At 41.5% G+C, this 18,924-nt stretch overlaps 1 protein-coding gene across 4 annotated transcripts in view; it reads right to left on the bottom strand.

The window, feature by feature from the left end:
* Positions 1 to 502: 502 nt before the first annotated feature.
* sgcd (sarcoglycan, delta (dystrophin-associated glycoprotein)) overlaps positions 503 to 18,924 on the bottom strand; it is a 129,733-nt gene continuing 111,311 nt past the window's right edge. For all 4 annotated transcript variants that reach the window (XM_027000107.2, XM_027000108.2, XM_027000109.2 and 1 more), the window contains exons 6-8: positions 11,889 to 11,961; positions 4,974 to 5,097; positions 503 to 952 (exon numbers count right to left, since the gene is read on the bottom strand). In XM_027000107.2, coding sequence (XP_026855908.1) covers positions 779 to 952; positions 4,974 to 5,097; positions 11,889 to 11,961 — 371 coding nt within the window. In that variant the 3' untranslated portion in view covers positions 503 to 778. The remainder of the gene's footprint in view (positions 953 to 4,973; positions 5,098 to 11,888; positions 11,962 to 18,924) is intronic.

The raw sequence follows: 18,924 nt of genomic DNA, 5'->3' as shown, positions 1-18,924 counted from the left end.
ATTCTTGTATGTTGTACAACTGAAAATTCGTTTTGAAGGGGACAAAATCACAAACAGGTCAACAAAAAAGTCTCCTTGTCAAAATAAAAGTCAGTGAGATGTGCTTCTTCTTGCCACGAGTGCATTGAGCTAAGGCACAGGCACTGTTCTCCTCTTTGAACAGAGTGGGTGCACTAGGTCAGTCCCAGTGCAAGCACAGTTTTGAGTTGGGTGATCACCATCACCATGAGAGTGTCCCATTCGATACAACAATTTACTCATTATTTCCATGAGTAAACATTTCTGTTACAGATATTCAATATCAATAATGTGATTCAAGAAGGATGGGTAACAAAACAAAAAGAAAATGAGGATGATCACAAGTATGTTACAATGAGATCAAATTGAAATAAACATTGCAGGTTTAGCCTTCTTCAAAGAAATGACTACAGAAATGTATGAGGTGGAAATAGTTGGACACTAAGGAAAAAATGCAAGGCGTTTACCGAATGCCAACACCCGGTGAAGTATTTAGTTATATTTCAGTGATCAACCGAAAGTTTCTGCTTTTGAAATTGTCCCACCCAGAAGTTTCTGCCTTTGAAAACAGACCAATTTTACTCTGAAGTGTCTCTCTGCAGGTCCCAAGAGAACTGCAGTTCTAATATCTGTTTGACTCTTCAGATTTGCAGTTTACATAAGTGGACAATCGTGTATGTATATCTATGGATATCTTTTCGTGTTTGTGGTAGGTGTCGTGGGGGGGGGCATGTGTGTGTTTGTGTGTGTCTGATGGTGTCTAGAGGCAGACATTGTTGCTGATCTGACAGGTGGATCCTGTTCCAGCTTGCGATAAGAAGAGCTTCCCACTGGGACAAACGCACACCTCAAAGACGTTCTGCCTGGTTCCTGAAGAAGAGGCTTTCCCTTCGGGCAGGCGTAAGAGCTTGATTTTCTTGGCATCCAGAATGATCTAAAAAGAGAACGGCCATTAGAACTTCAAGTCTAAAGTACCTCCTAAAGAGGAGACACAAGCCATACATGCTCATCACCTTGTGCTTCTACAGCTTGATCACAATCATAGTGTGCTTCATAGTGTAGCAGGCTAGTCCTTTGCTGAAAGTGCTAAGCAAGCAAAACCTAAGACTAAAAGCAAATGAAGGTCAGTTTATAGGATCTTGTTTACATTATGTAGATGACTACTACCTGCTTTCTTTCATTAATAGCAACAGTGAAATATTCCTTCTTGTAACACACACACACACACACACACACACACACACACACACACACACACACACATATATATATATATATATATATATATATATATATATATATATATATATATATATATATAAAAACTGCATTTTTCAAGGAATGGTTCCAAGAGTGAAAGCAGACTGTCACTGCAGACAATAAAAATAAAGGATATGAGGAACTTCACATATAGAAAGTCAGACCTTTTATATTTTATTTTATCTTTTTATTCAATTCAACATACAGTATATTTGAGTAGTAATCTGTGGGTTTTTGAAAACATAACAGAAGATGTCTAGCATTTCCTTGTCTTCATCAAGATATTTTGGACATGGAGGCTAGCATTACCAAAAGAGTTATTCCACTAGAGCACAAACCCATTTGATCTGACAAAGTCTTCGCTCAGCTAAGTAGGGAAAAGTCAAGCCCAGTATATCCAGCCAACTGATACAATTTCAGTGGCATGACCACGGCTGACGGCCTTGCTTACACACACTCGTAGCCCTTCACCCGGATCACATCAGCCTCATTTCTCCCCCTGCCCCTCTCTCCTGGGACCCCAGAGAGCTCTGCTTTATGGTGGCAGGCAGAGGAACCCATCCGGATATAAAAAGGTAAGCAGAGTCATTACTGGCAGCCTGGGGGAAGCATTCCCATCAAATGACCTGGAACCCCTTTTTAAGCAGTGGTCTCAGCTGATTCTCCAGGCATCTGCTTGAGCAAATCTGAGCAGGAAGGGAGAGGGCTGAAGGGTCTAAGGGGAGGGGGACTAATATGCAATCCTCCAAACTAATTGGAGCCAGAACCTCTGAGGGACTTTCGTGCCATGGTGGTGTCTTTTTCTCCTGGTAAAAGAGTGCCGCATATTAAGCACCAAGGGCTATTGGAATGGAAGCAGTTGCAAGCAGTTGTTGTGGCAACATTACCTGGCACAGTGAGTGCCAGTGCAGGCCCACTGCTACCTGGGCCTCGCTTTCCTAAAAAAAGAACCTTGTAAGCTTGTTGCATGACAGAGTAAGAACTTCTGTGATTATTCCCCATCATCCTGCAGTTATTATTTTTCTAGAATGGCTCTGATAACCAGTTACTGTCTGGATGTGTGGGCCACAAAGTTTATTTTAACTTTGGTCCTATGACAAACTGCAGAGTCGTTATCATGACACTACAGCCTTATAACCTTATATCTCGATCCAGCCACCTCAGCATCCACTTCTGATCTGATCACCCATTACAATGATTGTCTCTCCACTAAAATAAACACTATAAAACTCATCAAGACCCACTCACTTCTCCTGCAGTGATCCTTGATATAGCCCTCAATTTACAGACATGAAATATGCTCAGTGCTGTTTAGAGCATCTCATTAAGCAAACTGGTCTGACTTTACACCATCTTGCTTATAAGGACGATTTGTTTCACTACAAAACAGTTTTGTCTACTGCCAGAACGGCATATTATTCCAATTTTAATACATTTTGCAGAAAGTAAACAAAAGGGTATTTTCTCTACTGTAAAAAAAACCCACCCACCTTACCCACATAACCTTTTCCCATAAACCCTCACCTCTGAATTCTGATCTTCTGTCCTTCCTAATATTGACAATATTCACAACCAGTTTCATTCTGTTACTACATCACCTTTCCATCAATGGTTTCAACGAGCCTTATAAGTACACTATTTCTCTGTCAGACTTTTACCCTGTTGATGAGTTAGTTATAAATATCATTATCTTCAACTCATTATACAACAGTTATTTCCAACCTTGCAGTCTGATTGGTTGAGACACATTCTATCCATATTGATATTCATGATGTTTGTGAATAGCACAAGTTTTTTGTTTTTTTTTTTACAACAGAACTGTATCAACTAACATGTTGCTAAGTAACGACTAGCTTTATGCACCCAAACCTTGGTTGTTTTGTACTTATATGTATACAAAATGGGTAATGATTACATGATTAAATGGATGGTTTTAAAAGATAACATTTGACCTGCAACTCATTTGGTCAGACTCTGAAGGAAAGTGTGATTGCAATACACAGCTCTTGATATGTTTTGGTCATTCAGTTTTGTTTTTGTAATAGGATAACAGAAAATGAAACATCATCCGAATTTCATCAAACTCTGAATCCGCCGGTACCTTGAAAATGATAGGTCGGGTTCTGTGACAGCAGAATAATTAAACATACCAAGGCCACCAGCAAAGTAAGCCTGGCTGTTTGATGCCAATGCAGGTCGGCCTACTACTTCAATCCGGTTTTTGCTCTTGGCATTGAAACTTCCCTGGTTAAAATTATAAATTGTCTCCTGTGTACTACTAATGCTGGTTTTCTCACATTTCTCATTTTATTCTATCTCAATTTAGCATTTGACATGATTTTCCAATCACTTCCTCTGGAAAAAATGTCTGGTATAGAAACCACAGGTACACTGCTCTCTTCTTATTTCTCAACAGACAGCAATTCATTTTTGTTAAGAGTCATCTGCCTTGCCTTTCCCCTCTCTTAAACCTCTCTTCAATCTCTGTTCCTGCCTAACAGACATTGAAAACTGGATGACCCAAAACTATATAAAACTTATTTAAAAGAAGTAAGACTGAATTTTACTCCTTAGCACTTGCCAAAATCACTACCCCCAATATCTAACATAATAGTCCCCCCTCTTCCACTGTAAGAAGTCTCTTTAATTTGAATCTCATATCAACTCCGCTGGTCATGCTGTCAATTTTGAATTCACCCCTCACTGTCCCAGTGTAGTAATAAAACACTTGTTCTTGCTATGCTTACTTCCTAGCTTGACTACTGCAGTACGTCCGATTCTCTCTGGTATTCCTTTCAGTTAATTCAGTTTTCTGAGTAATTACCTGCTCAATCATCATCCACTCCCCCATTGCGTATCCATCATCCCTGGTCTCAGAAATCTCCACTGGCTGTCCATAAAGGCTTGTTTAGACAATGCAATTCTCTTCCTGACCTTCAAGGCCCTTCATGGATTGGCCCCTTTCTACCTTTCGGATTTCTCTGCTACCCCACCCCCATCTATCCACTGCTGGATTTCTGGCTTTCAGATGCAATGCACACCGCTTGTGGAACTCTTCCCGAAATATAAGATCTCTCTGAATTCATTAGGACAGTTTAGTCACCTCAAAATTCATCTGTTCAGACTAGCCTACCCATACTCCCTTTCACCTTGTCCATTTTTTTTTTTAGGAATTGTGTAAATTGGTCTTCTGTGTTGTACAGTACAGTATGATACCTCCAATCCCTCTATCTGTAATGTGTTCTTAGAATGGTGCATTAAAACATGAAATATTATTATTATTATTATTATTATTATTATTATTATTATTACTATGGCCTCATAGGTAACCAGCAGAAAGATCAACCCACTGCTATCATTTTTCATGACCATGATGGATGATGTGACTACTCATATTTTTTCAAGCATATGGCAATAATCTCCTGAATGATCAAACCCTGCACACCCAATCACTTTCTTACGAGGTTATCAGTACTCCCCAAATGTTGAGTTGTGGATTATCTCCTGTAATTGCCATTGATGTATTGCAGCCTGGAAACCCAAGGCCACTTATGGATACGAGCGAATCACTGCTCTGGATAGCAACCAATGGCAGATGGGCACGTCAACAATGTGGAGTAGATCAGCTCATCCAACACACCCATAGTGGCATCAGTTGCATGGCAGTAGATAGGGGCCAACCCCAGACCAGTTACCTCTCCGTCTTTTGACTCCAGGCGCAGGTCACTCCGGCATGTGGCCTGGATGTCACCCGCCTCAGCCTGGATCTGCACTCCTTTGGGAGCCTCCATGTACAATGCACGTGTGGGAGACTCCAGCCTGCAGAGGAGAAGGAGACATGAACATGTGAGCGCGGAGCATGCTGGCAGCCATGCAGCTGGTGGCAGGCGGAGGGTAGGGGTGGGGGGTTGGTACGTTTTGTTTTTGTCCTCCAGCATAGTAAAATACTATTGACACAACTAGGAACATGACTAAGGTAAAAGAAAAACAGTTAATAGCAAATGTTCAGCAGGTGTGCTCGTTTTTGTGATGGGCCAAAAAGATTCAATTAATCGAGCATTATACTATAACAAAATGAGGAGTGGATGAGAAATCTTTTTTGTGTGCTTGAGGGAGCATTAGACACAGGAAAGAAAATGGATCCCTGGAGATAATATCATTTACGCCACCTTCCTGAATGTGACTGAGGGCAGTACATTTCCGACCCTAGACTGAACATAAATTATTAGGAAAGATATTCTGTAACTGTGCCCCAAACGACGCAAGTGTCTTATACAAGAAAGACTTTGCAAGTTCATTACTTTGTTTGGATGGTAGTTGATGTTAAATCTATTTTTCAGATACCCATTTCCTTGCCTTATTTTTTTAAAAGAGGCAGTGCTTTCGTATAATTGCTAAAAGATGCACACAACTCACTTCAGAGTTCTAGGTCATTTAAAACTCTGCCTTACTTAACTTTTGCTGCACCACTGGCAAATTCCAGCAGTACTTATAATGAGTGAAATCTAGGAAGGTGCCACTTAACATTATGTAAATTGAACCATGCTATCTGGCTCCCTTTAGCCTTCATTCACTGCTTGCCTCACTAGCAGTTTTAGGGGAAGTATCTCTTTGAGCCGAGTGGAATACTCTTCACAATCCTGAGTTATTTTGGCAAACATTTGTGTGGCATCCCAACATATAGCTACAGAAATGGAAGTCCCTCCGGCCAATGCTCAAAGGTTGTCTGGATCAAGAAAACTGACCAAGCGGGGGCCAGGTGGGGAGGATACACACACAAACAAAGATTTCAAATTATTACATCAGAATTTAGACACAAATAAAAATAGGCTTACTCACCTGCCCAGCATAAATTAGCTTTAATGAGGCAACAGACCTGATTTAATATGGATGACATAGTATAATACTTATTTTAATTAATTTTATTTAATTCATTCTGACACCTTGTTTTATGTGCCTAAATGTTTAAATAGACCTCAGTAAATGTATAAAATATAATAAGCAAAACATTATATGAATACATTTTTATATACAAGAATTTGCTGATTACATGGCAAAAGACAAACCCAACACAGCTAATGAGTCATTCAGAGGAGATCTGATTAGCATTTGTTTCAATGAAGAGAGGAAGGAGGCATGTGTTTGGCTATGCAAAGACAATCTGACAGAAGTGAGGAAAAAACAACAAGCAGCATGTTGATGCCAAGATCATTAAAGGCTTCACAAATATAGACTGCACGGTTTGGGACAGCAGCAGCAGCAGCAAAAGAAGATTCTATAAATGCTAACCATTTTGCCAACTTTTATTCTTGAGTCATGGCACAAGTGGATAGGTATTTCAGAGTTTAAGGGGTACAAAGGGGAGAAAAACGAGCATCATTGGCTTGATCAAACATGAAAGCATCCTTCGTTATCCGAAAATCTGGCACTCATCATTTTGAATTTCAAATGGCTACGGCATCTGCTAACTATGGGTATTCAGGCGGTGCCGGAGTGACATTTTAACGGGGCTGTCAGGAAGTGAAATGAAGCAGATTATGGGACACAGCATTAGTGGCATCTGTGCCTACTCGGCAGTGCAGGGTGTTGACTAATCTGTAGCGGACAGGAGAAAATAATGAACGGAAATTCAATCGATCCATTTTAAAGTGTCGGGCGGAGGAGACGGGACCTGCATCGTTACTGACCACCACCCACAGAATTCCCCTCAAGCTTACAGTGCATTCAGTGAGAGAGAGAAAGAGAGAGAGAGAGCTGCATTACTGTGAAGAACATACAAAGTCACTAAGGGAATCGAGGAACCAAAACAAAGCAAAGACGTCCTTCCAGTATAGACAGATCTGGAATTCCCTGCTCAGGTCTAAGGATAATTACATTTCCCACTTCTTTTTGAAATCAGAGGCACTACCCAAGCACGCAACCGGCAACAATGTATGTCATGACACAGGGGAAGTATGGAAAGGATTGCATACATTTATTTACATTTTTTTACGGGCTCTTTTATATTGCCCTTCACTGTTTCTAATGATTGCTGTCTGCATCGCAGTGATCTAAGGCAGAATTGGTGACTGTCATGTTGCCAGTTTTGCTCATTGACTATGCTACGGTTACTCACTGACTATGCTCAGCCACCTGATTTACTAATGACCAGAATATGCTTGTATTACTGATGCTGCATGAGTACATGCACTTGATCGTGAGATATCAAAGCTTCAACATGCTGTGAAATGTAAAATGCTATGAAAACTGCATAAGGAACCTTATTTTCACCCAACAAAACAAAACAGGGAAAATTAAGAGCAAGCTCTTCTCCTTCGATGCCTTAGGGATGGGCCAATTTAGGCCCTCGGTAACCATTTCTGCCGCGCCCACTGGCAGAGTCGATTATCCGAGGTGTGGTTTGTGTAGAGGTAATGAAAGGACCCCAGGGTGAGCGGAACCCATACGAGGCATGCAGCGTCCAGCCAATTACGCCCATAAATACAGCCCGCAATGGGGCTCCACGAGGCAGCCATCGCCTGCTCGCAGCTGGGACTGGAGCAATGAGCATATCGCCCTGGCACTGTGGGGTGCTTCCGTTGCAGACGCATGACAGCTTTTAATGATTACAAATCACCCCGGCCTCTGCCCTGCGCAACGCCCCTGCAGCCGCGGCTGTTGAGCAGGAAAGATTATATTTTATATTTATATTTTATACATTTACGGCGTTTACGGCAAGATAAGAGAAGCCCCCGAAGCTCCAGTCTCCAGACACCTCACATTCTATTAAACTCATTCTATTGCCAAACATTTCATTGAATGCCACTTTCTATTCCCCCCCTTTCATTTTTCATAGACTAATGTTAGAGTTTTCCCACAGGTAGGTCAGTGACTCTGTATCTGTCAGAATATATTGTCTCAAAGCTTTAATAGTCCCTCCCACGCCTTCCATTATGTGATGCACTGAATATGGAAAAGGTGAGTATCGTATTAGGAAACAAGGTTGTGCATGTGGTAGTGCTATCTGCCACACTTTTTTTTATTTAAAAAAAGAGTGAAAAGGATAGTAATTTTGCTTTTATGTGGATGAAATCTCCAGGACTATCTGGGCCTAAAGTTTATATTCAGCTGTTCCTTTGTTACGATGAGGTCAGCAGCGAGAGAAAACAGCACATCTGAAAAATTACAATTACACAAGAAAATGCCATCAGTTAAAATATTATGCCCTTTTCAAAAACACTTTGCACCATAAAACCAATTATTCTGGGAGCCAGTCAACTTTGATGAAAGTTCTCTATTATATGAGGACATTCAGACAACTGACTTTCTGTTTGTAAGTAAAGCTGACCCAGGAGAAAAGTTTTCAGCTATCTCTTTTAACATTTTTCCCCCAGAAAAATCCCAAAATGCCTCACTTCTCTGTGTCAGAATGGCAAATATTCATCAGTTTTAAATGTCAGATTTATCTGTGAAAAACGGGACACCTAAGGCACGATAAAGTTATTCCAACTTCCAGTTATCCCCTCACTCAGATGCAAAATGACCCCAGAATGATGAATACACAAGAGTGCCAGTCCCTCTTGGATGTAGAGTACGATAATGCTGTCATTACCCCTCACCCCACAGATCACACTTGCTTTTTGACTGATGGCTTGCGGTAGGTTGTCCGTTCTCCTCACTCAGATCTGGCTAGACCGTGTCACCTGTCAGTATGGCAGGCTGCTAGCGTTATCTCTCTCTACAAGAATGACGGGTGGAGCAGCGGGGCTAGTTGTGTGTGCACATGCATGAGTGTGTGTTTTTGAGTGTGCTTGCATATGTTCTGGAGATGGGAGTGCCCCCACAGACCATTTACTACTCATTATTTCCTTCTAAAGGCACATTCCCCGCCATCCTCAAGCTGCTTCCCCAGCCAGTCCCTCCTCCCATCTATGCAGCTATTGGCATTGCACTTCACATATTTGTTTTAGTTAATGAGAGCCTCCTTTAATTAGATTTTGATGAGCATCCGGGCATCGATCAGGGAAGTGAGAGTGTCTGTCCAAGAGGTGGCGGTGCCAGCTCCACTGCCATCGATCTTCCTTCGTCTGCATCAACACAACAGCACTCACTACACACGTCGAGGTCTGGCTTGAACAGTCAGTGCCACGCCGAGAGGCAGGAGCTGGTGAGCTGGCACATTACACAACACTCCACTGCCTCTTGCATGTATGATGTCTGCCAAGCCACATCCGAAGGAAAGATGTGGTGGCGTTTGACCCCCATGCATGGACATATGCGCAGATTTCAAACTTCATCTGTGGTATTGCATGACAGGCCATTGCTTAAGGGGACGATGGTCTCGTGGTTGATGTCCATGCTTATCAGTCACTCACTAAAGCTCACTGACCACTAAAATGCAGGCATAAAATCTGAGAGAGGCCCACTGTAGACATTTTGCTGTTTTTGGTGACAATGTTAAGGGTGTTAAGGTTGTGAGATTTTAAGAATTTTGTAAGGCTGTAGCATTCTGTTTTATGAAATTGACTTGAAAAATCCTGGAAGGTTACTTAAAGTCAGTCTTTTTACCATTCTTTAATGCTTGTAGAAATAAAGTTATTTCCCCACTTGCTTAAACATGTCAAAGAGATAGTACCTTCCCATGAAAAACCTCTATGACATCATCCAACCATGTTCAGATGGCATGCATTTATAGTCCACTCATACAGTAGAATGAGCCCAACATCCAAGTACAGAAGGAATGAAAATTCCAAGCATGAACAGGTATAAGCTAAAGAACCCTGAGTGAATCCATCTTGGGCTTGCTCACCTCATCTACCTGAAATGCTGTAATTATCCAGTCAGCCCAACAGCACACAATAGCACGGGCGATAAAGCACAAAAGGTTCGATTTGCTGCTGTACATCGATAAGAATAGCATCTTGTAGTTTCCTGCATGTTTGACTTCTACATAAATCTCCCGACTGCTTGGCGTATGTTTGTGATGGCAGCAAAGCAGCTAAGTTTAGGAGCCAGGTTCAAATTGGGTGCAATTGGTCAAAACTTTCAGCACAAACAATGGGTAGGATTATCTCCCCTTTATCTCCCCTGATGTGTGGATAGTAAAACGCCTGATCTTTGGTAGGTGCAGACTGGAGAAGACTTCTGAACATTCTCACACAACATTGCCTGTGTTTCAATGCCAGTTGGTTAAGGATGACCTTATGAAAGCAGATTAATTCTTCATTAAGGCAGAGTGATTATTGGTTGTGCTCAGTTAAATATTGCATAAGAAGTAGGACTTCCTCAGCCAGAGGGCATCAAGGAGCTGTCCGTGGTGCTAGACTCTATGCATGTGGAGACAACAATTCAAACTTAGCATAAGCACAGCCTATTGGTTAATGGTTATTAGTAAGTATTGGAAGTGCATTGAAAGAAATCAAAGTGGTTTCACCTGTCTGTATTGTTAAGCTTTTGAACTGACAGGCCAGCGGCCAACACTTACTGTCTAGTTTTGACTCGTATTGCTTCCTCACTCCTTGCATCATTTCACCAAGCTACAGAAAGTTCAGTATCCATTCAAAGCACTTCACAATCAATAGTTTTATGCTCAGGCTGTCAGTATATATTTATTTCATGAGTAGCTGTTACTGACAGCTGTAAACTGTTACTGTGGCTGCTGCAATATTCACATTGAACAATTTTGGAATTTTATAATAAGTGTAAATTAATAGGACTTTATTAAAACATAAAATGATGCTGTATTCCAAGCTTTCTTTGGTGCATTGCTGCTTTTCTTGCATCCCAGACAGGAGCTCCGTGACTCTCCGCAACATGGCTGGCTATACATTTAACAGGCAGTAATCCAAATTGTACTGTTGTTGGCTCTCTGCTGACAGGCAAAGGCTTATGGAAATGCTCCATAATCTGCCGTCAGCCTCACGCATGCAAAACCTTAAACCGAAGGATCCTTGGAAGTGTCACACGCTGCGTTTTCCCTTTTCCCTCTTTGGTTGAGTACAAGAGAGGCACATTTCAGATGTTTTTTTCTCTTTTTTATGAACACACACTTAAGCAATCTTTGATCATTAACCTCGGCAAGGAAAATTGCTATTGAAACACAATCATCTCCCTACAGAGTTGGCTGGCATGGATCTTAGAGTTTACAGCTGCACTTTGGTGAAAGGGTTAGAGATAAAGCTTCAGATATTATGCCAAGGGGTTGATCCATAAGTAGGTGCTTTGGGAAAAGGCAGCAAATGCCCCATTTATGAAAACCCCAGTATGGTGAGTTTAACACCAAAGAAACCACACACACACACACACACACACAGCACACACACACACACACACACACACACACACACACACACACACACCACACACACACACACACACACACACACACACTCACACACTCACACACTCACACACACACAGAATGAGAGAGAGATAGAGAAAGATACACGCACTAGGCATTCAGTCCCTCAATTAACTGTAAACATTTTTTTTACTACATATCAGCTGTTTCACATCACTTGACCCCATGCAGTGCCTACTATTAGCAGTGGTGCTGATGCACTGATTACAGTTTCCCTTTAAAGTCCTACTTCTTTCACAGCTGCCCCCCACTGAATAATGAAAGCTCTTACCGCAGCTCTTTGAAGGGTTCCGCTCTGACATGCGGGGTCTCCACTGAGTTGCTGAACACGGCTCCCTCTGCCCCTGCAATCACAAAGCAGAACAAGGAGTCTTAGCGGTGGCCATCCAACGTGCCAAAATCAGTGGACATAATCTCTGAAGTTACGGCATCGACCGCATGTGCCCAGCCTCATCTCTGCAGATACCAAACGAAAGCAAAACGGTAAGCAGCTGCAGCGTTGGCTGAGCCAGCCTGGACTGCCATGCCATGGGTTAGGTCCTCTTCTCGGATCAATGGCCCTGCTTTAATGTCTTGTGAGTGTCCCTGTGAGTGTGACTCATTAATCGAACATTGACTTCCTGCGGACACCGTCCTACAGCGGGATGCACGGCCGCCCGCATGCAAAAGGGGCTCTCTCTTTGCTTTATGTTGCATGGTGTTTTGTTTTGGGTTTTTTTCCATGCATGACACCCACTGTAGAGCCCCAGGAGGGTGAGGCATACTGCCAGTATCGTGCAAGTCTGGAGCTTCGTCTGAGATGCAGAAAAAAATGGTTCATGATTTCACTTCGCACTGAGTAGTGGCTGAAATGCCTTGCCCATGTTTTCAAAACCATCTGCATGCTCAACGGACTCCCTTAAATTACGCCGCTGTCCAGGAAAGCATGAAATCCATGAGAAAAATATGCAAAGAAGTACACAGCCATGCTCAGCAGGGACAGATAAGTCTGAGTGTAATGGCAGGTCCATGTGGAGTAGGCCATGCCACACCAAGGTGAGTCACCATACTTGGACCTGGGTTATAGGACATATGTACCCCTGCACGCTGCATGGCCATAAAACTTATGCTGCTGTGCATTTGTTGTGCATATCAGTGACAAAGTGAGCAAACAGGCTCACATTCAATTCACAAACTCTCTTGAAGCCCTCCAAACTAATATCAATAAAAAAATTATTATTTAGGCAGTAAACATGAGAAACAAACTTGTTTCAGCAAGCCAACTCACTAAAAGAGAAACACTTCATATGCAGGAAGCTGAAACTGAGAGTTTATGGCCATGCCACAGATGCTTCAAGTGAAATGTGAGAGAAGAAACTGTATTCTTACTCTGTGTCTGATATACCTGTTGGCATGAACTTGGCTAGATGGCATCTCTTTGTATTTGTACAGGATTGAGGACAGGCACGGGACTAAACGCGGATCTCAGTCAGCGGTGTAGCCTGTGGCAGGAGCTAGAGACCTTTCTCCAACTCCACCATGTCCACCAAGGATATCAACATAGGATGAGATGTCAAAAAAGCTGTGCTCCCATCCCATCCAACCAGTCCCCAGGAAGCCCGCAATCTTTTCAATGGTGGAATAGCCACCAACACCCTAGGCCACGGAAATAACAAGCTTCTCTTAGTCAAGACACATGCCCTATCTTTGTTGTGGACACAAATAGTGAAGCACCTCTTAGACAAGGATGTTTTTTCTCCATATATTCATCAGCCTTGTGAACAGATGGGCTCCAAAAGCTTTTGGAGCAATACAATAGTCTTTTTCTCTAGCACCTGTGCAGAAGGCTGTGGTTGGGCTAAGCTGTAAATGCCAGACTTGTTCAGAGGCTTGTGGTCTGGGTAAACTGCCACCATGACATTTTCTGTTTAACATTCCATACAAACTCTCTATGCCTGCCTATAGATCGATAAAAAGAGTATCTCCACCTAGGATGTTACAGATGCCTTCATCAATTATATCCAAAGGTTAAAGAGAATAAAATACTACTGAAATAAAACTGCAAAGAGTCTTGTCTCTCTCGCAAGCCGATGCAACATGGAGAATATTATGTGTATGGGCTGCTCCATCTTTTCTGGGTTGAATGTCAGATATGCTCTGAGAAAAAGACACTTTTTGAATGCTACAAAATGTATGAAGTGGCAATAAGGCTAATTGACGGCTGTGCTGTAGTAGCAGGGTCTTCGGGCATTGGGAATACACACACACACACCCACGTGCACTATAAAAGCACTTCATTGCTAGCGCTACAGTTACAGTTCAGAGATGCTAATCGTTGCCCCTGGGAGTGAAATGATTAAAGTGGATTTATGTGGATTGCAGTAGGGCACAGGAAGCAGTATTAAACTGAAGTAGACAACAGAAGAGAGTGGGGTGGGTTAAAAGACTTGCCCATGTACTGCTGGCCTATTATGAGCCAACAAACAACTGCATTTGTTCTTTTTTTGTAGGCCTGTTTTCTGCTTATTATTGTGCGCCAACCTGTATCTGGCAGCTCACTCTGAAAATACTACTTCGTGTTACATACAATTGTAAGGGATGGTCCATCATAAATTACTACCCAGATGTTACACAGCAGAGTCACAGGGGCAATGGGAGGAGACTAACCAATCAAAGGTGGCCACATACAAGAAGCAACTCCCATAATATAGAAATGAACAGAACAATACCAAGAGCCCCAGGAACACTGTTTGAACAGTCCTTTGATATGCAGACCCTGTTATCAACTGACCAATTTATGGCGAGGTTAGAACATGCTTCCCCAGGAGTATGGCAAAGATCTTATAGAGTAAGAATTTACAGAGCAGATAACTATTAAAATGCAGACGTGCAATGCTCCTGTCCTTTGATTTATGAATGGCATCAATTTTCCATGAGAACCTTTTAGTGTATGTAATAACTCCAAGAGCAGAATGACATTGACTTTTCATAGGAGGATTTCAGCATCTGTCTGTGCATTGCTTAAAAGGTGTAGCATTTGCTCGGTTGTCTGTGGCAAAATTAGATTTAATTCCAGCAACAACAGCTCAATAAACCACCTGTGGAGGTGCATATAAATCATTTCTACCCAACACATTGAAAGCCTGCATGTTGATTGACTTGTGTATTCCTTGAACAAATTCAATGGCCAGTTCGTACAAACTGAAACTCCGGGTGGCGCTCTGTGCAGACACCCTGTAATGTGACCACGATAAATGTCCATAAACAGACTGAATGCACAATCGATAAAGCCATTTGAGTTTTTTTATTTTAACTTGCACACATTGGCCTGCATTGAAATTATTTCATCAATGTGTTTCCATAACGCCACCGGCGACCTCTTCCGCGCCTTCGGGCTTTGCCCCTGATCAATCGCCCAAGTTATGGGCCATGCGGGTGTATCTATCAGCAATGTTCCAGGACCTCGTAAAGATTCACCTAATGGCTTTCTCTGGAGGCCAGGAAGAGGGCAGCCGCTGTGGGCAACAGTGGCTGTCCAACAAATTCAAAAGAGCCTCTTTCAGACCTCTAAGATGATGTCTCGTTTATCTCTCCATATGTCAAGAATATGGAGCTACTTCATGCTTCCATGCAGTTTGAAGGATTTTATTGTTGTTTGTTGTTGTTGATGATGATGATGATGATGATGATGATGATGTTTTTGCATCGGATACATTTTTGCATCAGAATAATATCCCTGGGGCCTGATGAATACCACTCAAGAATGAATGAATATGAATGAAGTTACTGCTTAATAGCTTCAGGGTTACATACCATTTAAATGACATGATTAAATAATACATGAAATCACCTCTAATGCTAGCTGTCATTTTTAATGCAGTCGTACTATGTACATTTAAATATATCATGAATAATTAAATTCAATTGAGTAAATTAAAGTACAAATATATTAGTATTAAATGAGCACCCCATAATTAAATGGGGGAAGTAAGGGAAAATGTCTTTAAAAAACTGTAAAAAAGGTTTAGTTAATTGAGACATACTGTCCAGTTCAAAACCATAGTAGACCAGCATGACAACATGACAGGAACTACAGCCTGGGTACTTGCAAACAATGCTCACGGTGTTGCCCTGACACAACATCTCATTATGCTAGATTAATGCTAAAGTCTGCATATCATCCATTAACCATGATACAAGCAGCCATGTCAGGCAGGCAGCACTGCAGGTGACCAAATGAGGGCAAATTGCAGCTATCTGTCAGCAGCCAGTAGTGTGTATATCCAGGTGAAAATCACGCCAACGTCCCAAAGGGGCCTTTTATTGTGGAAGCGACTCTTCATTTCAGAAGGAGGTGGGTAGTTCAGTCTGGAAAAGGCCTACTGCATGATGTGCTGGGTATTCGCACACAGTCAGTAGAGTGTGTATTCCAACTAAGTGCATAAGAAAGTCTGTAAAGGGCCTAAGATCACACCTGAGGGCACTTGTAAGTGGATGGTACAAATGGTGGCCCACCGAGAACCTGAGTGGGTGTAAGTTTAAGAAATGAAGTGTCAGGATCGCATTAAGTTCTTAGGGGTGATATCTCCCCACAGCCTGCAGCAAGGAACTATCTGTATGCAGAGATGGTGACTGGAACTTGAACTACTTTTGCTTAACTGACTCAAGACTTGACTCGTGGGTTAGGCATCAGGTTTAGTCTGGGGAGAAACAAAAATCTAACCCATCGTTTGAATAAAACTTTTCTTTTCTGTCTAATGTTACATGAGCACCTGGCCTGTCAATTCTGAAACTGTCATGCACTTTATTAAGCAGTTGTCATGCTGAAGTTAAATGTTAAATACTGTATGTCTACAATGCGCCTTTAATCATCACCTTTGGGTGCAAATCCTTTTGAATCAGATGGACACTACATGCAGCATCAAAACAAAGGACAGCGGCAAAACAACATCTAATTTTATAAGACATCTTAAAACACAGCAAAACGTTGATATGATCAGCAAGCATGTTAGTTAGCTAGACAGGAGCAAGTTAGCTAGCTAGTTCTCTAGTCTAATTGGTTTTGTGAATGTATTGTCTTAACTGCAACTTTGTCTTAACTGCAACTGCTAGCAAGCTAACTTAGTAGAAGGGGTTAAACGTGTTATAATGTAAGACTCAAGTTACACTAGAACGACATCATTTAATAAGTTATAAAATTATCAAAGTAACCATAGATTCTTACTGTATTTGAGATTTAAACTAACCCAATTGCCACAAAGTGCACAGAAAATATTCATCATGCTTCATATTCTTAAAATATTTCTATATACTGTAAAATATTACTGTTAGGTAAATATCTGATGCTGCAATAATTGAGAGAAAGCACATTCTACTCACAGAGAGCTCAGTCTCCCAATGTTCTGATTTGCTTCATGTAGCAAGTGAATTGGAGACAAAGTGTAACCAAAAAAAATGTAAAAAACTTTGGGGGACTTGGGACTCGACTCTTTTATCCAGATACTGGAGACTTAACTTGGACTCGTACCCCAGTGACTTGACTCAGACAAAGTGACTTGTAAACATCTCTGCCTGGATAACAGAAAGACCCCTATATATATATATATTTGCCATGAATCTGTGCAGTGCTTAAATGAATTTATTTTCACACATTTATCCCTTTGGGGTAGATCTGTCACTAAGCATGATGTTTATTGGTGCAAGAGCGGTGTTAAAAGCTCCAGAAATTCTTCCACATTCTCAACTCCACATCCACATCAACCAGGTCCTAAAACCCCACTCTTTTATCGATTATCACTCCATGACACTTTGTGGTTTCCTTTTGAATAGGCGTAGAGACGTATACCACAGCAGTGCTCAGGTTGAGCATCTAATCCGGCTGGCTGACCAGTGTCCCGGAGATTTATTTACGTGGCGTGGAATCTCTGAGAAGAGGACCACAGGTATAGCAGCGGCTTAAGCATAACTCACCTACTTTTATGGACTCTTCATCATTCACTCACTGTTGGTCACCTGACAGGAATCCAATGGTCATTCGGCATAGCACATTTCCTATTCAGTCATGATAAAACCATGAAATGTGGTGTCCTTATATCTCCCTAAAGGAAATCTCCTGTTCCACATTTCATAGACTGTTAATCTTTGGGGTGCAAACAAGCGTCTGCAGGAGGGGATTAGAATAGCACCACTGCTTTCATGCTCTTGCTTATTTCACTCTATTCAGTGAGCGACTCATATGTTGAAAATCTTATATTTCTCGTTCATTTAGCCATTTTCAATTAAAACATGTAAAATAACAGATATATATTTATTAAATATAAATTCTCAAGTTTGCTTCCATGCAAAAATGATTTTATAAAATTATCTTTATTGAAAAATGTGTTTTAAGGCATCATCCAAATGTGCTAATAAATAGATTGACCACAAAATGACCACAAAAAAGGTTTCATAATGTGTGTGCAAAAGTGACTAGAAAGTGATCCCAGGTGCCTGAAGTACTATATATATTTAAAACCTTTCCTAGTCTAAACACATGAGATAATCATTTATGTTGTTGCAAGGCAGAGTGAATACCAGTGGACTTATATCTTAGAAATATTTAGGGTTTTTGTTGTAATAATCAATAGTAATGCAAGAACAGCTGAACACTGCAAAGAGGAAAGTCAGTCCACAATTAGGTTAAAAAATGATGGCCATAGCTCTGAAAGATTCTACAAGTGCAGTTGCCAAAACCGTCAATTGTAGCACCAATGCTACAATAAATGTGGCACTGAAAATTGCCCCAGGAAAAACCATATGGTACCTCTGCTGCAGAGGACAAGCATATTAGAGTTATATAATTATCACCAGTTAACAGGACCACAGATCACAGCTGACATAAATGTTTTATCGTGCTCTAGCAGCAAGTACATCTCAACCTCAACCACTAAGAGGAGATTGCTTGAATCAGGTCTTTATGGTAGAACTGCTGCAAAGAAAGCTCTTCTGGGTAATGTCAATGAGAAGAAAAGATTTGGTTGAACAAAAGAACACAAACAATGGTCACTAGAAGACTAGAAATGAGCTCCTTGGTCAGACAAGTCCATTTTTGAAAGTATTGGCTCCAACCGCCATGCTTTCTGAGATGCAGAGAAGGTAAATGGATAATGGCAGCATTTGTGGCCCCCACTGTGATGCATGGTGCAGGTGATGCATCTGACAGGGCGGGGGTGTTTTGCTGGATACACTGTTGGAGATTTATATATGGCTCACTGAACAAGAATGACTATCACAGTATTTTGCAACTGCACACTATCACCTCTCATGAGTATCTAGTTGGACAGTCGTTA

The sequence above is a fragment of the Electrophorus electricus genome, chromosome 6 (assembly GCF_013358815.1).
Source record: "Electrophorus electricus isolate fEleEle1 chromosome 6, fEleEle1.pri, whole genome shotgun sequence".
In the NCBI taxonomy this organism is placed as follows: domain Eukaryota; kingdom Metazoa; phylum Chordata; class Actinopteri; order Gymnotiformes; family Gymnotidae; genus Electrophorus; species Electrophorus electricus.
This window is presented reverse-complemented; position numbering and strand designations above follow the sequence as displayed.